The 21446-nt window shown below is 52.8% G+C and overlaps 8 protein-coding genes across 8 annotated transcripts; all 8 read left to right on the forward strand.

Annotated features, from left to right (window-relative positions):
- Positions 1-899: 899 nt before the first annotated feature.
- PV08_05533 (uncharacterized protein) lies at positions 900-1996 on the forward strand (the record flags this gene model as incomplete). The annotated part of the gene is made up of 3 exons (XM_016379876.1): positions 900-1388; positions 1443-1588; positions 1639-1996. 3 exons carry the CDS (start codon positions 900-902, stop codon positions 1994-1996), a joined length of 993 nt encoding a protein of 330 aa, XP_016235703.1.
- Positions 1997-2002: 6 nt separating this feature from the next.
- PV08_05534 (uncharacterized protein) lies at positions 2003-3241 on the forward strand (the record flags this gene model as incomplete). Its single annotated transcript, XM_016379877.1, has 1 exon — positions 2003-3241. One exon carries the CDS (start codon positions 2003-2005, stop codon positions 3239-3241), a length of 1239 nt encoding a protein of 412 aa, XP_016235704.1.
- Positions 3242-3878: 637 nt separating this feature from the next.
- PV08_05535 (uncharacterized protein) lies at positions 3879-5741 on the forward strand (the record flags this gene model as incomplete). The annotated part of the gene is made up of 5 exons (XM_016379878.1): positions 3879-3972; positions 4020-4245; positions 4297-4337; positions 4444-4647; positions 4696-5741. 5 exons carry the CDS (start codon positions 3879-3881, stop codon positions 5739-5741), a joined length of 1611 nt encoding a protein of 536 aa, XP_016235705.1.
- A 762-nt stretch (positions 5742-6503) lies between these two features.
- PV08_05536 (2-isopropylmalate synthase) lies at positions 6504-8708 on the forward strand (the record flags this gene model as incomplete). Its single annotated transcript, XM_016379879.1, has 4 exons — positions 6504-6511; positions 6568-6712; positions 6770-8377; positions 8430-8708. The coding sequence occupies 4 exons, from the start codon at positions 6504-6506 to the stop codon at positions 8706-8708; spliced, it is 2040 nt and encodes a 679-aa protein (XP_016235706.1).
- Positions 8709-9844: 1136 nt separating this feature from the next.
- PV08_05537 (uncharacterized protein) lies at positions 9845-12187 on the forward strand (the record flags this gene model as incomplete). The annotated part of the gene is made up of 2 exons (XM_016379880.1): positions 9845-11993; positions 12099-12187. The coding sequence occupies 2 exons, from the start codon at positions 9845-9847 to the stop codon at positions 12185-12187; spliced, it is 2238 nt and encodes a 745-aa protein (XP_016235707.1).
- A 651-nt stretch (positions 12188-12838) lies between these two features.
- Positions 12839-14601, forward strand: PV08_05538 (uncharacterized protein; the record flags this gene model as incomplete). Its single annotated transcript, XM_016379881.1, has 4 exons — positions 12839-13046; positions 13115-13187; positions 13238-14462; positions 14521-14601. 4 exons carry the CDS (start codon positions 12839-12841, stop codon positions 14599-14601), a joined length of 1587 nt encoding a protein of 528 aa, XP_016235708.1.
- A 1040-nt stretch (positions 14602-15641) lies between these two features.
- PV08_05539 (uncharacterized protein) lies at positions 15642-17081 on the forward strand (the record flags this gene model as incomplete). Its single annotated transcript, XM_016379882.1, has 1 exon — positions 15642-17081. The coding sequence occupies one exon, from the start codon at positions 15642-15644 to the stop codon at positions 17079-17081; it is 1440 nt and encodes a 479-aa protein (XP_016235709.1).
- Positions 17082-17805: 724 nt separating this feature from the next.
- Positions 17806-20079, forward strand: PV08_05540 (uncharacterized protein; the record flags this gene model as incomplete). The annotated part of the gene is made up of 1 exon (XM_016379883.1): positions 17806-20079. The coding sequence occupies one exon, from the start codon at positions 17806-17808 to the stop codon at positions 20077-20079; it is 2274 nt and encodes a 757-aa protein (XP_016235710.1).
- Positions 20080-21446: the final 1367 nt, after the last annotated feature.

Raw genomic sequence — 21446 nt, forward strand, 5'->3', positions numbered from 1 at the left:
GCCCAACACCACCGCCCGAGGCAGGATAAATGATCAATTTACATTTGGCTGGTTCTGCTCGTCGAGGTGAGGTTGTTGGGTTTGTGCCAAGCACCCCGCCATCGGAGCCCCTATTCGAGGCAAGCGTGCTGTCCTGTACGCGTGGCACGGTGGTAGGGCTGAAGCCGGGAGAATTGTGAGTGGCTGGACGGTGGTCAGACTGGCTCACCGTGTCGCTGCGAGCTGGGTCTTCGGTTCCTCCCTCTTCGCTCTCGAGAATTTTGCCTGCGCCCCTGCCTCTCGCCTCTATTCGTGCTGTGCCTGTGAGCGCCGTCTCTAAGCCGACAACGCAGCCTAATCCGTGAGGCCCAGCTGCCAACCTTTCGTTCCTCAGCAATCTACACCTCACTTTTGCCTCGTCCACTGCCACTTGTCACCCCATCCATCACATTTCCTTCTTCTCTTCTCGCGATCTATATCCTAGTCGTCACCCGATATCTGCTCGCCTTAGTGTGCTGCTCTGTTGCCGACAAAAGTCTCTCTGCCGCCTCCGTCACTTCGAGGTGTGCAACATTGCGCTTCAGTCTTAGTCCGGTCCACCGATAATTTGTGGCTGTCGCGTTTCGTCGACGAAGCACCTCCCAACTCGCCTCAATACTCGATCAACCTTGCCTAAAGACGTCTACCATATCTAATTACGACCCTAGAAGATGAGACTTTCCTCCCTCTTCTGATAGTCGGTGTCGGTTTGCGCGACCGGCCTCATTCCACCGTTCTGCAGGTCCCTCGATCAAATTACCTCCCGTCCCACCTGATACACTTCTACGACCGCAGTCCCTGCCCACCTCGACGCGCTTCGCTCTTGTTCTGTGGCGCTTGTGAAGGCCGAGAAATCTCAAGCATCCCGAGATATGATGAATATGGCCGGCATGAATCCTCCAGCGGTGGCTGGAGGTCCAGTTGGCGGCGGAATGATGATGAACAATGGAAGCCCGGCGATGCAGGTCAACACCAGCCCATCTCCCGACCAGGTCAAAGCTCAGCTGAACACTTACATCTACGAATATTTTCTGAAGTTGGGGCTCTATGATCACGCGAGACGGCTGGTCAGCGAAGACAAGTTTGAGATCCGGACCAAGCCTGCCGTTAAGCAAAGTCCTGGCCGCCGCAAGGATGCAGAAGTGAACGGAGTGGATTCAGATGCCATGGACACCGATGTCAAAGACGACATACCCGATGACTTGCCTCGCCCCATGCATGCTGCGGAAAACACACCCGGTATAGGATTTCTCTTCGAATGGTTCAGCATCTTCTCAGACCTTTTCACTGCTCACCAGCGATCAAGTAAAATGCAGGGTGGTCAAGGCGCAAACATGGGTGCGGCTGCCCAATACTTGATGCAGCATCAGGTAAGACTTAGTCGGTTGAGTTGCTAGATGCGATTGACTGACACTGTTCTACAGAGCATGCAACGCATGAGAGAAAACCAGCAAAGCCAGAATCTTGCCCGACCAGGAATGGTGAATCCTAACCAGTTTGCCATGCGTGCCAATAATATGCGCAACAACATCATGAATGGCGCTGTTCCTCGTGAGATGGCCAATAAAATGTAAGACGCGCTTTCTCTACACGCTCTGGCGTTGATGCTTACTCTGATAGGACCCCTCAACAGTTGCAGCAAATCAACAAAGCGGCCATGATGCAACAGCAGCAACAAATGCAGCGCGAGCAAGGCGAAGTTGACATGAATGGCCGTCCCTCGTCCCCAGTCGAAGGCGACAATGGTGGGTCTCCGTCCAAGAGACCACGGCTTGAAGGTCAACAGTTCAACGGTGGCATGATGCCTAATGTTCGACCAGGAATGCCCAACATGGCCCCTCAGAATATGATGATCCAGAATTCCTTCAATCCCAACATGAACAATGGCCAATTCCGACAAAACGGCGGCATGCCACAGAAACCCATGCAGGCAAGTCTGAGAAGCCTCCCTTCCTTGATAGATACTAACTGTGAGTAGGCCGGCATGGCAAATGGTATGATGCAGATGGGCGGCGCTGGCTCCCCCATGATGCAAGGCATGAATCCCCCCCCCTTCAACGAGAATATGCCCATGGAGTTGTATAATCAGAGGATGAGTCAAGGGCAAATGCAAGGAACGCCAGGAGGTGGGCAGAGTGGGAACCATGCTCTCCAAGACTACCAGATGCAACTGATGTTGCTAGAACAACAAAACAAGAAGAGGCTGATGATGGCACGACAAGAACAAGACAATGCCGTCAACCGAGATGGCGCTCCTATGGTTGGCATGCAAGCCGGTGGTATGTCACCCTCTGGTAGCCGAACAGGTACCTCTCCGAACCCTGGCGACCAGATGAAACGAGGTACTCCACAACTGGGAGGCTTGCCACCCTCCCCTTCCGCCGGAGATGCAATGGCAGGTAGATCACCAGCCGGTATGAACTTCATGAACGGAATGCCCGGAGGTGACTTTAACCCTGCCATGTACTTGAAAGATAACCAGGGCATGGTCGGACCTGGCGGACCTAACATAAGACCACCGACCTCCATGGATATGCAACAAGCCATGGCGCGTCAACAACAGCAGGCCCGACTGTCAGGACAATTCCAGGGAGGCCAACCCATGGTCCAGCAGCCTTCTCAGGGCCAACCCGCTCCTATGGGTACTCCGGGACAGCGAAACGAGATGCCACCCCCTCAAGCCCCCGCTGCGAACAGTTCCCAGCGCAATCAGCCAGGATCTCCCCAAAGCAGCAATGCGCCACCTACGCCATCCACGACCAACAAGCCGAACCCCAAGTCGAAGAAAGCCAAGGATGACAGCAACAAGAAGAAACCGGCAAAGAAAAACTCGACGGCGAATGCTGCAAGCTCGGAGAATGAGCCTCCTGCCACTCCGACGCCATCGACACCCATCACGCCAGTGCATCCTCAAGGCTTCGGAGGACAGGCGAACAAATCTGGTGGTGGTGGTGGCATGGCCAATGCCAACCAACCCCCGGCAACATCTCACCCCATGCCCCCTGCTCAAGCGCCGATGCATCAGCCCGATCTTCAGCCCAGCTTTACCGACAACTTTGGTCCAGATCAAAATTTCAATCTCGACTTTAGCACCTTGGAGAACACCGATGTTCTTGAAAACTTTGATTTTGACAGCTTCCTGAACACCACAAACGATGACACGTTCAACTTTGATGGTGCCATTGGCGTGGGTGGTGATTTCGGTCTAGAGCCTGGAGAATAGCTGGCGGAAGCTACTCTGCTACCCCTTTGTAACATCTAATTCCTTTGGCGTTGTTCTACAGTCGTTTCTTACGCATGGAAGGCGAAAGTGTGCGCCGTCTTCGGGCAACGCTTTGGTGTTTGAAATACTTTTCATATTGGTTACAATACCCGCTGCTTCGGCCAGGACGAAAATGACTTATTGAGTGGACATAACTTTACAGGTTATATGTGGCAGTGTTGGTTTTGGGTCTTTCCAGGCGTCTAGTCGTTCAGTTGTCTTTTTGGACAGTTCATGCAGCATTGCTGGCGTACTAAGAAGAACTCTTGAATGATCAGCTATCTTACTTCGAGTCAAAAGTTTCCCTGTTTTCCCCTGAGCTGACGTTCATCCCTGTCATGAGACCTTCACACTTGGACCAGTTGCGGCTTCCGTGACAATCTGTTCCGTCTAGCGTTGACTCGACTTGCAGCTCCCCCTGGCCTCAAGAGCAGCAACAGTCGTGGCTTAACAGAAGGCACGAGCATCTATCTGATCGTGTGTGCCTATTGAGTCTCTCTGTCCCCGATTGCTTTTATCTTACGCAACAGCTACTCAGTCGCCAGCCCCTGGTGCAATGGCATTGAAGTAGCCGAGATACCGCCTACTCGTCAACGCCATGCGATATCAAGACTGGGATGTGCTTTTGTTCCCTGGAGACTCTAAGATCCCCATTCAAGAATTTGATACGAAGTGCTATGCCTTGGAACAAGGTGAGATGTCTTTCCTTACCACTGGACGATGCTAACAAGTCGTCAAGCATCGTCCCTTCGAGGACTCGAGTTCAATCGCAACAGCTACGAGTCAATGACTATACTACCTACCCTCACATGCTTCGTGGCAAGTCTGGAACGTGGATCATCCTTTCGAGTCTCGGTTCATAGCTGGGAGAAGCCGAAAGCGTCAAACCTGCTCTTGAGTTACAAGACGATGGAGGAAATTGTTTTGTTCGAAGCTAAAATATACATCGACGGAATATTGACGGCGTACGGGTAGTAGGCCTCCGATCTACGGACGAGAGCTGACATTGCTGCCAGTTGCCGGACCTTCGAAGACGGTGCCTGGCCAGAGGTCATTGGTATGTGACATACAGATTCGGTAAAACTTTCATGCGTACTGACAACATCCTAGCAGATGGAGGTGATTTCCCCTTTCGACAGGGTTTGCTAGCAGCTAACACTCAGAAGACAATCGCCATCTTCGGTTTCCAAGCTTCCGCAAGGAAGTGCTTCAACAGCCACACTGGGAGCCTGGTGACCCTGTCGGTCGTATCAAGGTTGTGATTTCCGAGGGAGTCCTACGAGACACGACACCGCCGACTGCCTCCTCAATCATATTTGATCGGTTCCGGGACGTGGTCTGCTTTTCGTTTCAGCATGCACCTCAAAGTAAGTCAAGAACATATGAAGGAATTGCCCATAGCTAACACCGGGCAGACATTCTCGAATATTCCGGTATCGCCTGGCCGAATATGCGAATCTTTGGAAGGGCTGCAAAAAGGTCATCGCGACCACCGCCAATTGGCAGCCGTTTACCACCAGCCACTGCTCATGAATCTCATTCGCATTCTCCTCGGCGAGTTCCTGACGCAGCGCCCTCAGACAGACCATCATCCAGGGAGTTCAAGCCATTTCAAAACTTGCTGAAGGCGGAGACGTTTTCTGATCTAAAGTCTGATTCAGTGACGAAGCTGAGTATGTTGACTGCTACCAGAAAGGTGTCACCTACTAGCAGTGTAGACGGTGAAGATCCTTTTCTTGACCCATTGCGCACCAGGAGGTACTGGAGGAAGCAGATGAGGTCCAGCAGCCACGATATGCCCATGTTTGACTATACTTCCACCAACAGCGGAGCTCCCACGGAGATGTCGGGGCTTAGCTTCCCGAAGGCCAACTTTCTCAAGCATATGCGTGAGGCCAATCCAGAAGAGATTGTGGAAGCCCTCAGTCCACTACGGAAGGAGCGACTGCTTGAGGTCTTAAGCGCATCACAAAGTCCTGTTCGAGGTCCCCATCCTCCAACCAACACCCCAAGTGGAACCGTACATGGCAGCCGTACACACCCGCCGATCGACAGACTCACTGCACTTCTCGCACCCTCAGGGCACGCTAGTTTACAGGGCAACATTGAAGAAGAGCTCTGGGTTAAAGCTCTAACTAAGCGCGACAGCAGTAATGAACCTGGATCAGAAGACAGTCGCACCTACGGGGAAGAAAGATACAGCAAGATCGATAACTGCTCTAAACTGGCGTTGAGCTCCAGCGAAACTGCTAGACGAGGCAGCCTGACTCAGGCAGAAAGTAGATCATCTTCGCTACGTGTCACTAGACAGAGGTCGTTGTCGAACGTTCCAAAACGCAAACTTGGGTCACTGTCGCCTTCGATCAAAATCAGCACTCCTGTGAATACGATTCATGTTATGATTGACTCTACCCCAGCTTCACCAAGAGGACGGAAGGCATCGGGGGAGAATGGTGGTTGACTTTCGTTGCATGGACGCTGAAAGACTGCTATCATTTGGGATCCACGCCCTGGTGCTCAGCATGATGGGCACCAGATATGGTTAAAGGCAGAATATACAGAATATTGTCACACAGCATTCCTATGGGACCCTGACAGGGGGTACTTATGAAGCTCCGAGCAACTGAACACGTCCGCAGAGGTATAGGGCTTTGTTCAGTATGAACATGAGTTTCCAATGGTATGGGACGGTATTCCTTACCTTCGACATAACCGGAGATGGGAGTAGTTGGCGTACTCCGGTGATAGTGCCTAGCTATGGTTTATGGCTCTGTATCAAGTTATCATACTCGGGCGGGGCATCAGAAGTAGCAATAAGTAATGCTACTACTCGCAGGACTGAGCATCAGGCTGTGCATGCCTGGACTCTGGGTCGCATACCCTCGCTTGTTCTCGGGAAGAATTTATTAGTTAATCCTCCCACCGTAGACTCTCGTACCCCACAAATGCGCCTTTCCGCTTCTCGCTTCGCCATGACCATGTCAAAATCTTTTGCCTCCGCTTCGCCGTGACTCAGAATCACGATACCCGACTCATTGCATATATATCTTGTTGGCTGAGATTTCTCGGAAAACCGGACGAGGACACGATACTCTACACAACCCATTGACTCGAAGATTCCTGCATTTCCAACTGGTTCTCTTACCACCGAACCCTCATCCATCTGCCTTCACGTTGGAGCGGTCCCCAGCAGGTTGAGTCTCGTGCTAGCAACGTCGCAAAGATGCCCATGTATGCTGTTATACCTTTTGATGACCGTCTTACACTGCTGACCCAATCTCATCAAGGCTTCGAGAACCATGGAAGAAATATCGCAAGTTCAAACCTCTTGACCTGCCGAACCGCCAATGGCCTTCGAGAACGATTGATGCTCCTCCAAGATGGCTGGCCACGGATCTAAGAGATGGAAACCAAAGTCTTGTTGACCCTATGGTAATATTAGGTGCCCCGGTTCCTTCACTCCCATATTGTGGCTGATAATGTTGCAAGGATGGCGAGCAAAAACTGCGCTTCTTCAAGATGTTGGTTGAATTGGGTTACAAGGAAATCGAAGTTTCGTTCCCCTCTGCTTCACAGACCGACTTCGATTTCACGAGACACTTGGTGGAAACACCCGACCTTGTCCCCGACGACGTGTGGCTACAGGTCTTGTCACCTTGTCGAGAAGACCTGATCCGGCGTACCGTTGAATCGCTTAGAGGAGCGAAGAAAGCAATTCTACATCTATACCTCGCAACGAGCGAATGCTTCAGGAGGATAGTTTTCGGTATGACAGAAGATGAAAGCCTTGCTCTCGCGGTCAAGTGCGCGAAGTTCGCTCGATCTATCACCAAAGACGACCCAAGTCATGCAGGTACGGAATGGCTTTTCGAGTTCAGCCCTGAAACATTCTCCGACACCTCTCCGGAATATGTCGTCAAGATATGTGAGGCTGTCAAGGAGGCCTGGGGTCCGACCGAAGAGTCGAAACTCATATTCAACCTGCCGGCGACCGTCGAGATGGCTACGCCCAACGTCTTCGCCGATCAGATCGAATACTTTTGTACGCACATGACCGACCGGGAAAAGATTTGTGTTTCTGTTCACTGTCACAACGACCGGGGTTGTGCAGTGGCTGCCTCGGAACTCTCTCAGATGGCTGGAGCCGACAGAGTGGAAGGCACATTGTTTGGGAACGGGGAGCGGACCGGGAATGTGGATCTTGTCACTCTAGCCTTGAATCTTTATACCCAGGGCATATGGCCCAATGTCGACTTCAGCGACATCCAAAAAGTCATTCGAGTCTGCGAGGAATCGACCAAGATCCCAGTCAACGAACGATGGCCATATGGCGGGCAGTTGGTTGTTTGTGCCTTCAGCGGGTCACACCAGGACGCCATCAAAAAAGGGTTCAACGAACGGAAGCAGTTGGGATCCACACACGAGTCTCGTTGGGAAGTGCCATATCTCCCTCTAGATCCCCAAGATATCGGACGTACATACGAGGCCGTCATTCGTGTCAATTCACAATCCGGAAAAGGCGGGGTTGCCTGGGTTATCCAGAGAAGCCTCGAACTTGATCTACCTCGAGGGTTGCAAATTGCCTTCAGCAAGATTGTGCAGAAAGAAGCGGACGCGAAGGGCCGAGAATTGCTCCCACGGGAAATCCAAGCACTGTTCGAAGATTCATATCATCTCAAGCGGAACCCGCGGTTTACCCTGGTTGACTACAATATTACAGCAGTAAGAGCGGCATCTCCAGAGCTGCCCAGCAAGTCATCAGTCGGCCAACCTCCTCAGTCAGTGGCACCGGCTCAGAACACGTCAACGGCGAAACGACAGTTTGCTGGTGTGATTGCCATTGACGGCGTTCAGCACCCGGTGGTTGGTGTTGGGAACGGCGCTCTCTCCTCCCTGGCCAATGCACTCCATTCCTTGGGTATCGACCTCGACGTTGCTGATTACAAGGAACACGCCATTGGTGAAGGCCGTGACGTGAAAGCCGCTACATACATAGAGTGTACGGCAAGCAGCTCTCACGAGAAAGTGTGGGGTGTAGGGATTCACGAGGACGTGGTGCAAGCGTCCTTGATTGCAATGTTGAGCGCTGCCAGCTCAGTATGGAAGTCCTAATAGCTGAAATGTTGAGTAAGACTAACGCGTGCTACAGTTCCTCACATCTCGAGTTTCAACGCCAGTCCCTTTCCGACCTAAACATCTGCGAGAGTTTTCTGAGGCCGAGTTGGAAGCTCTTGAACGCTTGAATTTGAACAACACAGACAGTGCCAGCAGCCCGCTGAGGTCATCTATCACGCTCGAGCGACCAGCTACGCCCTCCAAATTGAATATGTCAACGGCGGATGCCGGCAGTGTACCGGCACAAAAAGTAGACATTGACTTGTTGGAAAAGAAGGCCGAGCTCAATGGTCACGCCGCTGACCAGGCGTAAAATATTGTGTTTCATCAAAAAGCTGCCACAAAAAGCTTCATTGTCATCAAAAGGCAGAGAGAGTACGGTTGCCGTCGCGCAAAAAGTCGTTTCACGAAAAGCCTGATATGCTCTTGATGGGCCATGTGATATGTGTGCACCAGGTTGGTTGACCCCCCTTGGGCAGATTAGGTAGATATCTGATGGGCAGTCTATTTCTAATGAATAAAACATCACAAGCTCAAAAAGCCCCAAAGTCTATGAAGCAGTCAATGTGTTAGCAAATCGGAATAAATCACCATGGCAATCCAAGAGTAGAAGATTATATGTGTCCACGTGCCGAGACAACATACGAGTAGCACATGCTGATGCACTGTCAGAAAGCTCAGTCTGAAGATCCAGGTGACGTCCTCCAGGCCACACTTGTTGGTTAGCCTAGGTAGTTGGGCCTCGACTCACGCACATGTCCAAAGGCTTAACTAACTGCAGGTAAAGGGGGCTTCGCTAGCTAGATTTGTACCTTAAGTAGGAGTCCTGCTTAGGCACTACTCGTACCCCCCTCCGGCCCTTGAGCCGAACCCCCCACGCCCCCCAGTAAGTGCCTGAGAATTGGGCAGCAACTGCTGGCGAAATCTCCCTGTGGCGTCCAATGGTATCTATATGGGCCTGAATCCAGAATCGCCCTCGTCGCCCTTCGGATACAAGACACCGACATGCAGGGCCTAATCCAACTATGACATCTTCGCGACAATTGCGCCCATCCCCACGTTCATCCAGTCAACCCACCATCATCCCCAGCAGGAGCTGGAGTGCCTTGTACTGCGCACTTCTGGCTGAAACTTGGCTTCACTCCCTCACGGAAGGGCCGTCTCGATCTGTATTGCTTTTGATGTCAGCTTGCCCACATTATCTTGAGCAGACTATAGCATCACACCCCTTCCGATTGTTGCTTCGACACCACCGTCAACAACCACGCCCCTTTGCCTTCACTCACCTACGGTCCGGGTGTCATAGTGCGAGCCATGGCAGTGGGAAAGAAGTGATCTCCATTCGACTACACATTTCGCCTGAACCAAAACGAAAACCCTCAAAGCGACTCCTACGCCTTCGATTGTGTCGGTTCTTGAGACCGGCGGCGTCGAGATATCGTGATCCCTATGGCTTCTCCTACCAGTGCGCCGCGTCGCTTCCTCAAGCCACTCCTCTACTCCGCAGCCGCGCTCGCCGGCGTTGGTGTAGCCGTCATATATGTTTCCTACCGGCCCATCAATGTCCCCGGGTCCCAAGGGGCCATCGTACCTGTGCAACGCACAGAAGATGGGAAAATCATACCACCTAAATTCCCGTTGATAAAGTCTCGGGCGGAGCAAATCGCAGACCTTCGAAAAAGTGGCGGGCTAGTGGGGACGGGCTCAGACACAACCATTACACAGCAGATCAGGAACAGCTTCGACAGACTCCGCAGCGCAACGAGCACGACGGACGAGAAAGATGCGGTCCTCGCCGCAGACCAAGACGCTGGCGAGCCGTATGATTTGCTTGTCATCGGCGGAGGTGCCACAGGCTCAGGCATTGCACTCGATGCCGCAACACGAGGACTCAAAGTCGCACTTGTTGAACGAGACGATTTCGCTGCCGGCACGAGTAGCAAGAGCACGAAGCTTGTACATGGCGGCGTTCGATATCTCGAGAAGGCGGTCTGGGAACTGGACTACAATCAGTACGCCCTGGTCAAAGAAGCTTTGCGCGAAAGGAAGTATTTCCTCGAAACCGCACCACACTTGAGCACGTGGTTGCCCATCATGATACCGCTACAGAAATGGTGGCAGGCGCCATACTTCTGGGCAGGTACAAAATTCTACGACTTCTTGGCTGGCAGCGAGGGCATTGAAACCAGTTATTTCCTGACCAAGAGCAAAGCGCTGGATGCATTTCCAATGCTGAAAAAAGAGAATCTCATAGGTGCCCTCGTGTACTACGACGGTGCACACAACGATAGCCGGATGAACGTGAGTATTGCGGCAACGGCGGCGTTGTATGGCGCAACTGTTGTGAACCACTTGGAAGTTACCCAGTTGACCAAGGATGCAAACGGCCGACTGACCGGCGCCGTGGCGAGGGATGTCATTGATCTAAAAAATGGCGGCAGGGGAGCTCCAATCACGATACGTGCGAAAGGCGTTATCAATGCCACGGGTCCATTCTGTGATAGCATTAGAAAGATGGATGACCAGAAGGCACAAGAAATCGTGGCGCCAAGCTCAGGTGTCCATGTTGTCCTCCCGGGATACTATAGCCCCCAGAAGAACAGTATGGGCTTAATCGATCCGAGCACGAGTGACGGCCGAGTCATTTTCTTCTTACCGTGGCAGGGTAATACGATCGCTGGAACGACGGATGCACCGTGTAATATCACCCAGCAGCCTATTGCAGGTGAGGACGAGATCGGATGGATCTTGAACGAGATCAAAGGCTATTTGTCGCCTGATATCAACGTAAGACGAGGAGACGTTCTGGCTGCTTGGTCAGGCATTAGGCCGTTGGTGAAGGATCCTAAAGCAAAGAACACGGAATCCCTTGTTCGGAATCATCTTGTTACGGTGTCGGAGTCCGGTCTGCTCACGTGCGCCGGTGGAAAGTGGACGACGTATCGTCAGATGGCCGAAGATGCCGTGGATGAGGCTGTCAAGCAGTTCAGCCTGCAGACAAGGCCTGCGCAAACACCGAGGAGGATTAGTGGTTCGGAAAAGGTAAATGATGCAGCGCCGCTCGATGGATCGTGTCAGACACATCAGGTGCGCCTGGTTGGAGCGCATGGGTATTCCAAGACGTTGTTTATCAGCCTTATACAGCATTTTGGCATAGAGACCGAAGTGGCTAAACATCTCTCCGAAGCTTATGGCGACCGTGCATGGACTGTCGCAGCTCTCTCGAGTCCTACAGACGAACGATTTCCGGTTCGAGGCAAGCGAATCTCACCACTTTATCCATTCGTTGACGGCGAGGTCCGGTACGCTGTGCGCCATGAGTTTGCCCAGAGGGCTGTGGATGTGATCGCCCGGCGGACCAGACTTGCCTTCTTGAACGCCCAGGCGGCGCTTGAAGCATTGCCCACCGTCATCGACTTGATGGCCGACGAGCTGAAGTGGGACAGCAAGCGTAAAGAACTTGAGTGGAAGGATAGCGTGGCTTTCCTTGCCTCGATGGGCCTTCCCAAGGGTAAGCTGGGAGTATCACGAAGAGACGTTGAAACTGGCCGGGCTGGCTTTGCGGACGACTGGGAACGGAAGTTGTATTCAAGATATGGTGAGATTTCCCTCCACTCCCCCCCTGCCCTGTAATGCTCATCTGGATCTCTCTAGTATGAGCACTACTATAACCCCATAGACATCCTGGCTGACAGCTGCAAAGATGGACCTGCAGATACGCTGGCGAGCGATTCGAAGCTCCAACCTGGCCAAAATCCAGGTTTGGGCCCTGAGTCCCCAGCCAACAAGTAGAATGGACTCTTATCCATTTTAATTCAAAACTTTATATCGATGATTGTTCCCGGATCTGGTGCAACCCCAACGTACCGAGATTTTCGAGATCGATTTCTTCTGGCTCAGGCCGTCCTGCAACAGACGATTTACTTTTGCCTATCAAACACTGCAAGCTACGTCAAGAGAGGTTCTCCGACTCAACGCATTACATGCCATGACAACACCACGAGTTGCTTGAAAATACCGTGATGGCTCTTGCCGATCACGAGCTGTTGCCCTGATGACAGCACCTTGGGTGGTTCTTGCCTTTGGGTGACTATCCTGGTTGACCAACAAGCAGTCTGTAGCAATTCTCAGGTAAAATGGTTCTTCTTAGCTTGCAAGGCGACACCTCTTTTGACCTGCATATATAAGTCGGTTATCCTTTCTCTTCCTGCTTCTCCTCTCCTCTTATCCTACCTATCCTTCTTCGTGCTCTAAGCCTCCCAAGCGCATGTGGTACCTAGCAGCTCGGCTCACCTTCACTCATCATTCTACGAAATACATCGTCGAGATTCCGTGCCTGAGTTGAGGCTGTGAGTCTGTGTCTGTCACCTTACACACGTGGTTGCTAACGAAAGCTTCGCTTAGAGTTGCTCCCTACATCTACGTGCGCCACATCTGCCTAACATGGCGAATACCGACCCTATGTCGAGTTCATCCTGGCGCGGATGTCTCATGAGGCAGTCCATTGCGTCGTACTTCTGCGGCAAGAAGGAGCAAGAGAAGAGCAGTGAGGCCGCCGTCGGGGAGGCTTCCCGAAACGAATCGACGGCGTCTTCGAGCAGCAATGGGATTTTGAGTGGCATATCACCTGGGGATGAGCTGGAAGAGAAGGGTAAGTGCAAAATGAGCGTATATGCCTGGTTTCAGCGATAGGCTCTAAGGCGTACCTTGAAATCACAGGGGCTACCGAGGATGATCCCATGGCGTCTCACGGTCTAAAGGATGGTGTCGAATACAAGTCTATGGCTTGGTGGTATGTTGCCAGGGTTTGTCCGTCGTGTGTTGATATTGACCATGCTTCAGGCAAGCTGGAATGGTCATGGTGGCTGAGACCATCTCTCTCGGCATTCTCGCCCTTCCCAATGCCATGTCGAAAGTCGGCATTATTCCTGGATTGATCCTTCTTCTCTGTCTCGGTGCTATGGCTTCATACTCTGGCTATGTCATTGGCCAGTTCAAACAGCGATTCCGACATATTCATTCCATGGCATGCGCCGGAGAGGTTCTCTTTGGCAAATGGGGTGGTGAGATTCTTGGATGGGGTCAGTTCTTGTTCTATGTCTTTATCATGGGCAGCCACATCCTGACCTTTTCCATCATGATGAACGCCATCACTGATCATGGGGCTTGCACCATTCTCTGGATGGTGGTTGGCACTCTCCTCAGCCTACTGTGCACCCTGCCCCGGACTCTGAAGAATCTCTCATACTATTCGGTTGCCAGCTTTCTCAGTATCGTAGGCGCCGTTATGATCACCATGATCGGAGTCAGCATCACGAAGCCCGGTTTCATCGATGGCCGGATGTCGGTCAGGTTGTGGCCTCAGCCGGATCTCTCGTTTCAGGATGGCTTCCAGGCAGTGAATACCATGGTCTTTGCCTATGCAGGACATGTCGCCTTCTTCACGTTCATCTCTGAGTTGAGGAACCCCAACGACTTTCCCAAAGCTCTGGCCTTCTTGCAAATCAGCGACATCAGTATGTACATCATCACGGCCGTAGTGGTGTACGTGTACGCTGGTGAAAATGTCAAGAGCCCAGCTTTGGACAGCGCCAGCACTGTCGTCAAAAAGGTTGCGTACGGCATCGCGATTCCTACCATTGTGATTGCAGGTGTGGTCAATGGGCATGTCGGAGTCAAGTATGTGTATGTGCGAGTGCTGCAGAACAAGCCGCATGATTTGATGCATCAGCCACTAAGACGACACAACGAAGTGTCCAACAAAAAGGAGTTTACTAAATTGGGAATCAGATCCTACGGCACATGGGTTTTGATCTGTACGCTCTCGTGGGTGGCAGCATGGCTGATAGCCGAGGTAGTTCCTGTTTTTAACGACCTTGTTGGGCTAACCAGCGCTCTGTTCGCGAGCTGGTTCACTTTCGGGCTCAGCGGTATGTTTTGGATGCGGTTGAACCTCCTGCAGGACCAGGATGGGAAGCTGAGGATGGTCCCATTCAATCTGTGGACCTGGAAAACGGCCGTGTTGTTTCTGATCAACACTTTGAACATCCTTGTGGCAGCAATTCTGGTGCGTGCACTCTGTGGCAATTGTCACGAAATACATGACAAAGACTAACGGTTGGTAGTGCTTCGTCGGTATCTATGCCAGCATTTCAAGCATGATCCACAATGGAGCCACCAAGAAGCCATTCACCTGCGCGGCTTGAGCTTCGAAGCATGACTGTCTGGACAGACACTTTGGGATAGGAACGTGTTCAGGCGATCAAAGGGGATGGAAGGGATCTCTGGGATTCGCAAATGGGCTCAAGACTTGTTGAATGAGGCTTCTTTGTATGTGGGATAGAGGGAACAGTTATAATTGACGATGCATCACCACGAAAGCGATGATGGGAGGCTCGTCTAGAATCTTTTGGCAAATAGGTTGGGAATGGTCTTTGATGTCGTCTCTGTTGCCGACGTCGTTCTTCTAGATAGATCTGGGTAATGGGTGGTTCGTTGATCATCCGTATGGTTTTATTCTTTGTGTCTGGCGCCGTTGGTGATGGCGTGGTGGCATCTCACCCAGCCTGAGTCTATAGGGGTCTTAGGGAAGGTCTCCGTAGAACCCAGCTCGTACTTGTCGTACTTTGAACCCTCCGTGGATCGGCGGCCATGGGGCTGCTTTGTGGGGGACCCGGCGGCCATCATCCCATGTTCAACTGCCGAAGCGCGCCGGTTCCAAGTGCCGCAGACCGAAGTTAAATAACAGATCAGACCACGACTTAAGAGTCAGGCAACCCGAACTTGGCTGCCGGGTGGTTTGAACAGCTGCTTTACTCGAGGCCAAGGCTGGGTTTATTGTTTGTGCGATGTACGAAGTCAGGGCTCGTTGATGACTTGTGACTCTCTTAGATTTCGCTGTGGCCAAACACTGGTACATGCGGCATTGTCTTTTCCCGCTCTGGTGAGCGGTCATCATGGTCGGGATGGGCCACGGCAATGTCATCACGTAGGATGGATCGATATAGGATGCTTCCAGACACGAGGGTGGGAAGGAATGGATTTTTTTTAAAAAGCCTCGCTAACCCCAGACTTCGTCCTCCGTGTCCTCGCTGGCTCTATCTAACCATCGCCTCCTCATCTCTCCACCCTCGGTAAATACTCCCCTGATCCTAGCATCTTTTTTCTCCTCTCGAGCCACTCAAAGAACTCGTTCCGGAAAGAAACGCACCTGTTCAGCTGCAACCGGCCGACGTCACCATCAGAGATGGCGAAGCTACAGCTCCATGTCTGTGTCGTCGGTGCAGGCCTCGGTGGGCTCGCGGCGGCCATCGGCATCACCAGAGCTGGCCACAGGGTCACGCTTCTCGAGCAAGCAGCTCAACTAGGCGAGGTCGGCGCGGGGATCCAGATACCTCCCAACACGACCAGGATCCTGGCCAGCTGGGGCCTTCTACCGGCCATCGAAGACGTCTCCGTGCGTCCCAACAACGTGGTGATGCGGTCCTACCGAGACGGCAAGGTCCTGTCCACTCAACCTCTGATTCCGCTGTGCGAAGACGTCTACGGATATCCCTACCTCCACATCCACCGTGCCGATTACCACAAAGTCCTGGTCGACGAGGCTCGGAGACTGGGTGTGGACATCCAGCTGGACAGCTGCGTGACCGGCGTGGATTTCGAGGAACCGGCGGTCCACATCAAAAACCGGCCTCAACCGCTCACATGCGACGTCGTCATCGGCGCGGACGGTCTCAAAAGCGTATGCCGCGAGTCCCTCCTCGGACGGCCAGACCCGCCGTACCTGACGGGCGACCTCGCGTACCGAATCACGGTCCCGGCAGAAGCCATGAAGGCCCATCCGCTCCTGGCGGACCTCGTCGCCGTCCCCAACATCAACATGTGGCTGGGGCCCGACAGCCACGTGGTCTGCTATCTCTTGAAAGGCGGCAACCTGTACAACATCGTCATCGCGTCTCCGGACAACCTGCCCGAGTTCGTCAGCCAGCAAAAGGCCGACCTGGAGGAGATGCACGCGCTGTTCCGGGACTGGGACCCCCAGCTCCGGGCCCTCCTCGACCTGTGCAAGGGCACGGCCAAGTGGCGGCTGCAGAACTCGCGCGAGATGCGGACGTGGTCGCACCCATCGGGCCGCTTCACGCTGCTCGGCGACGCGTGCCACGCGACGCTCCCCTACCTCGCCCAGGGCGCCGCGCAGGCCGTCGAGGACGCCGCGGTGCTGTCGCGCCTGTTCGAGAAGATCGAGCACAAGCACCAGCTGGCCGACCTGCTGACCATGTACGAGGCCGTGCGGAAGCCGCGCGCGAGCTACGTGGTCAAGAGGAGCTCCGAGACCGGCCAGACCATCTACCACCTGCACGACGGGCCGAGGCAGAAGGAGCGGGACCGGCAGATGCTCGCCGGCCAGAGGGAGCCGTACCAGGGGTACCAGAACCCGTGGCGCGATCCCGTGTTCCAGAGGTTCCTGTTCAGCTACAACGCCTTCGACGAGGCCGAGAACGCCTGGTTGAAGTACTGCAAGGGTCAGTTCCCCGGCACGGCCGGCGACTTTGGCAGAGAAGAAGAGGGCGAGGGCGTGAGGAAGGCAGGCAGAAAAGAAGTCGGCGAGCTGAGGAGGGCAGAGGATAGAGAGAGAGGAACAGGGATCGGCGGCGGCGGAGGAGGAGGAGGAGCAGCGCGGCTGTAATAGTTTGCTGTGATCCCTTTTCGTTGTTTGAAACCCCCCCCCCTCCCCTTTTTGCGAGATCTCATCTAGTTAGAGCGCGAGCCATGGCGACGGGGAACGACTGTACAGTATACCGGAAAGACTAAGACGATAATTTTACGAATGTAGCGGCAATGTGGATTCGAGGTTCTCTGAACTCGAATATCAAATCCATTTGACAGGTCCAGGTGTAACGAATAATAGACCATAGATAGGTACAGCACCGTACTGTAATAAGTACCTACCCAAGTCGAGAATGGGGGCCCTCGAGGCGTCTGGATCGGCCTTGTTCGCCTAACTGTGGAGGTAAAGTTCGCCTGCGCAAGCGAGTTTCTAGGCGGCAGGCTCTTCGGCTCTTGCGGCTGAAGATGTCCAGTCGGCGACGTGTATGCTGTGTGGAAGTAGACGTCAAGTACCTAGCATGATTGATGGCACGAATCTCATTATGAGTACTTGTGTTAGTACTATACCTAGTACGCTTGTATGCCTCTATCCTTGTTACCAGAGAATGTAAGGCAATGTATATCTTCATCATTGCTTGCCGGATCATCAACCATAACTCGGCGACTTCTTTGCACGCGTCTCGAATAGGAAACGCGTAAACACTGAACCGCAGATACAACGCGGCAGATCTGCAATCTCGGAGTCAATCTGAGCCAGTATTCAACCTGGTCGACATGCCTTCTCTGGCACAAGATGACAGAACATGAACCCGTATTCAATACCGCGCGCCAATGCTCGAAATGACCTCCCGCCACGACCAGCCGACGCACCCTGGACGGCATCCCGGTGCAAGAGGATTCTTCGACAAGTTACCAATTTTGTCAACAGACTCGAAAGATGGCACTCGACCTTGTTGGCCGCGCAAGGAGAGGGGAGATCTTGTCAAGGCCACGTTGAGAGCTCTGCGGCCACCGATACTGCGTCGGATTGGCTGAGTACAGCAAGAAAGAAGAAAAGGCCGTTGAGAACATATTCTTCTCGCAATGCGAAGACAAAGACGACCACAAAGACGACCCCAGAGACACCTTCGTCGAGGCGCACATCGTCTCGATATACTCTGAGAACGCCACGTAGCAACGGTGTTCTCTGCGTCCCTCCGACGATTCAGCAACAACCCGCACAGCAATCAAGAGGACACCATAGGAACAAAGCTGACGCCGGCGAGGAAGCCATGGTAGACAATGGGACGGGGACTGAGAGACACTGGCTACTTGGGACATATCCTTCGAAAGAACACGAAATCCTGTTCAACCAGGGCTGCTCAATCATGTCGACCTTCCTAGTCGCAACTGCAAGTTCTACGGATCCGTCACAGTACCAGGATGGCAACCGTGTGCCTTCAAGACGCGGCGCCCGGTCACTATTTGATATGAGCTTGGATAAAATCTGTCGAGAGGCCGTCGAGCAGCAGAGAGAAAGTGATGCCAGCCACGATGGAAACGACGGAAGGTGCGACATCGTGGGCTCTTTCTTCCAGGAAATGGAAGACTTCTTTGGCAACCCGGAAAACGGCTGGCCATCACTGCGAGCGGCGGTACGCACATGTGGCATCTACATGATCACTCGTATTACGGAAACAGGCATCCTACCGGAAAGCATGGCCATGCATTTCTTAACACAGTGGTCGTCTCCTCTAGTGGCTGACTTCCAAAGAGCTATCCGCCGCTCATTGCTGGAGGCGCGAAGTCACAAACATGACGTAAAGCTCGTTTTCGACCATTTGCTTGACGAAAAGATACTCAAGATGGAATTGGACTCACAATCTGTTCATGGACTTACGAGCATGTCGATGGCACTACAGATTCTCCAAAATGCCGAAGATCCTATATGTGCGATTGAGCGCTTACGATTCCGGAATCTGTTCGTAATCATGGGAATCTACCGCGAACCTCAGTCAAGGTTGAACAGCATTGTACCACAGCTGCTCGAAGCAATATTTGTAACTTCTGTCGCCACATCCGGTAAGGCCGATCGGCGAGCACTTCTGCGTGGTGGCGAGCTCGATACACCTGAATCATATTGTACTACGATATCTGATGCCACCATTAAAAGACTCACATATGGCTGGAGTATGATGGTGGCACTTTGTATCAGAGAGCACACACGCACAGCTTACCGTCCCTTGGTGGAGAGAATCTCCAAACAAGTGCAGACAGTGGTTGAGCTGGACGTACACTTGGAGATGACTGCTAATCAACGTGGTGTTGCTGCTCATGTCTTCTTGGGCAATCTCTTTCAAAGCCTGATCCATCATGATGACGTCGACTTGGGTCTGTTGGCAAGTCTCGACTCTATTCTTTCCGACGAATGCTTCTCCCTGATCTCTGGCCCCGTCATCGCCATGATTCTTTACGAGTGTGGCAAGTCTCAAGATAGTTTGCGCACTTTCCTAAGGCAGCTGTTGGAGATAGACTGTGGCGACTATCGAAGGCTGAATGTGGCGCTTACCAAGCTCGGTGTAGAAGCTGTGCAGGAATATGCCGTTGAACATGCCGAGCAGGGTTCTAACGAAGCATGGACAATGGCGATCATTGAAGCATTCGAAGCAAAGCAGCAGCGAAACGTTGCTAGCGTTCCAGGGATTCCTTCGAGGCAACTTGAGACGACCTACACATGGGATCCAACGATTGCGGATTGGATCGCCGTAACTCCTAGCGCTAGCCGAAACGTCGAGAACAGCACGGACAGCAGTTCGCAAGGCGAGGAATGTGCGCACAGCAAACCCACGTCAAAAAGAAAAGTCCGTGCCGTTTCAGACCGACGGCCTCTTGCACCCTTGTCTCGCAACAGTATCCACGAAGGCCCATATCAGAACAGACGAAGAAGTGAGCCAGCCGGTTTGGAGACGCAATGGGACGGCGATTTTCAGTACAAGCGGGTAAAGCGCGCTGGCCGGCAGACGACCGCGACGATGAAGACCAGACATAGTATGGATGACACTGATGAATCTGTGGATGAGTTGAGTTTGCTTACATAGATGTGCGGCCCATGATGGCATGCTAGGATGCGGAAGCAACGTGCGCCACAGACGTAGATTGTTGAGAATGCGCCATGGCTCTTGCAGATAAGGAATCTGGATTGCAGCATCTCAGGAACACTATACGTGGAAATGAAGAGCATGATAGCGAGTGAGGTAGATAGTGATTGAGGTCTGTGCGACAGAAACTACATCAGGCCAAGAATGTGAACGTCAGCCATCTTAACCATATGTAGTACGGAGGGTACGTGGACAGGGCGTACCCAAGTGGAGTCGGGAGCCTTATACAGAGTAGACGAGGTTTGTCCTCCTCAGAACACGAGAAAGTATAGTCGAGGCACAAAGAATAACGAGCATAAGCTTCAATAGGCGGATATCGGGATGTTATAGGCCTGGAACTAACGTTTCAGGTGTTGAAACTCAAACGGGACTGACGAGTGGAGGGACGAGATGGAAATCCATGCAGCATCATGTATGTACGTGTTGCCAGTGGACTGCAAGTTTTAAGTTATTGGGGACGAACAGCTTGAGATGGGCCACGAGTATTGCACCTGAAGCAAGGAAGCTCCAAGTACTCCTACGAAACGGAGTGGGCATTCGCAGCCTCCGGAGGCCGGCGTGTTTCAATGGCCCGATCACATACTCCCCCGGAGCCAATAGGAGTCAAGTCCTCCGGCTTGGCTGTTGAGATGGCCACATCTAATCCCCCCGATCCTTGGGCAAGCAAGATACAATAGCCGGGCCAGGACGGCGATGATCGTCATCGGGACCACCGACTGGATCCTCGATTGGTCGTTCCGAGTTTGTAGGCCCTGAGCCAACTACCATCTTCGCCATCGTTCTCTTCGTCCCTTCCTTCCTCCCTCCCTCCCATGCTCCACCACGGTATCTTCCACGACCATCTATCTGCCCAGATAACAGCCTCAGCAAGAGGCGTCTCTGGCCTCTGCGATGACTACGAGTGCAACAAGCCATCGCTCACTTGGTCGGAGTCTGTGCATCCCGATCCTTCCAGCTCAGCTACTGCTTCGAGATAAGCTACAAACTGCAGGTCATTGAATGCTGTCCTCAGACAAGCACCGTGTCACTCTCTCAGCGCCGACCCAGAGCATTCTGGGTCGTGCCGAGAGTCGATGACCCATGCACCCATGCGTCCACGATATACCTTGTTGCGTTCGTTTCAGAACCCAGTGAATACTACGAGGCGCCATAGCCAGGTGAGTTCGTCATTTCCGGTCTCCATGCAGCTATCGCCCTTGGCGGAGGTTTGCAAACTATTCACTCCAGGAACCTCTATATCACCATCATGGCATGTCCGCGTGTTGGTCTTTGTTCATGCTCTTGTTCTTCTGCAGTGACATTCCAAA

This window comes from Exophiala spinifera (genome assembly GCF_000836115.1).
Source record: "Exophiala spinifera strain CBS 89968 unplaced genomic scaffold supercont1.4, whole genome shotgun sequence".
NCBI lineage: Eukaryota > Fungi > Ascomycota > Eurotiomycetes > Chaetothyriales > Herpotrichiellaceae > Exophiala > Exophiala spinifera.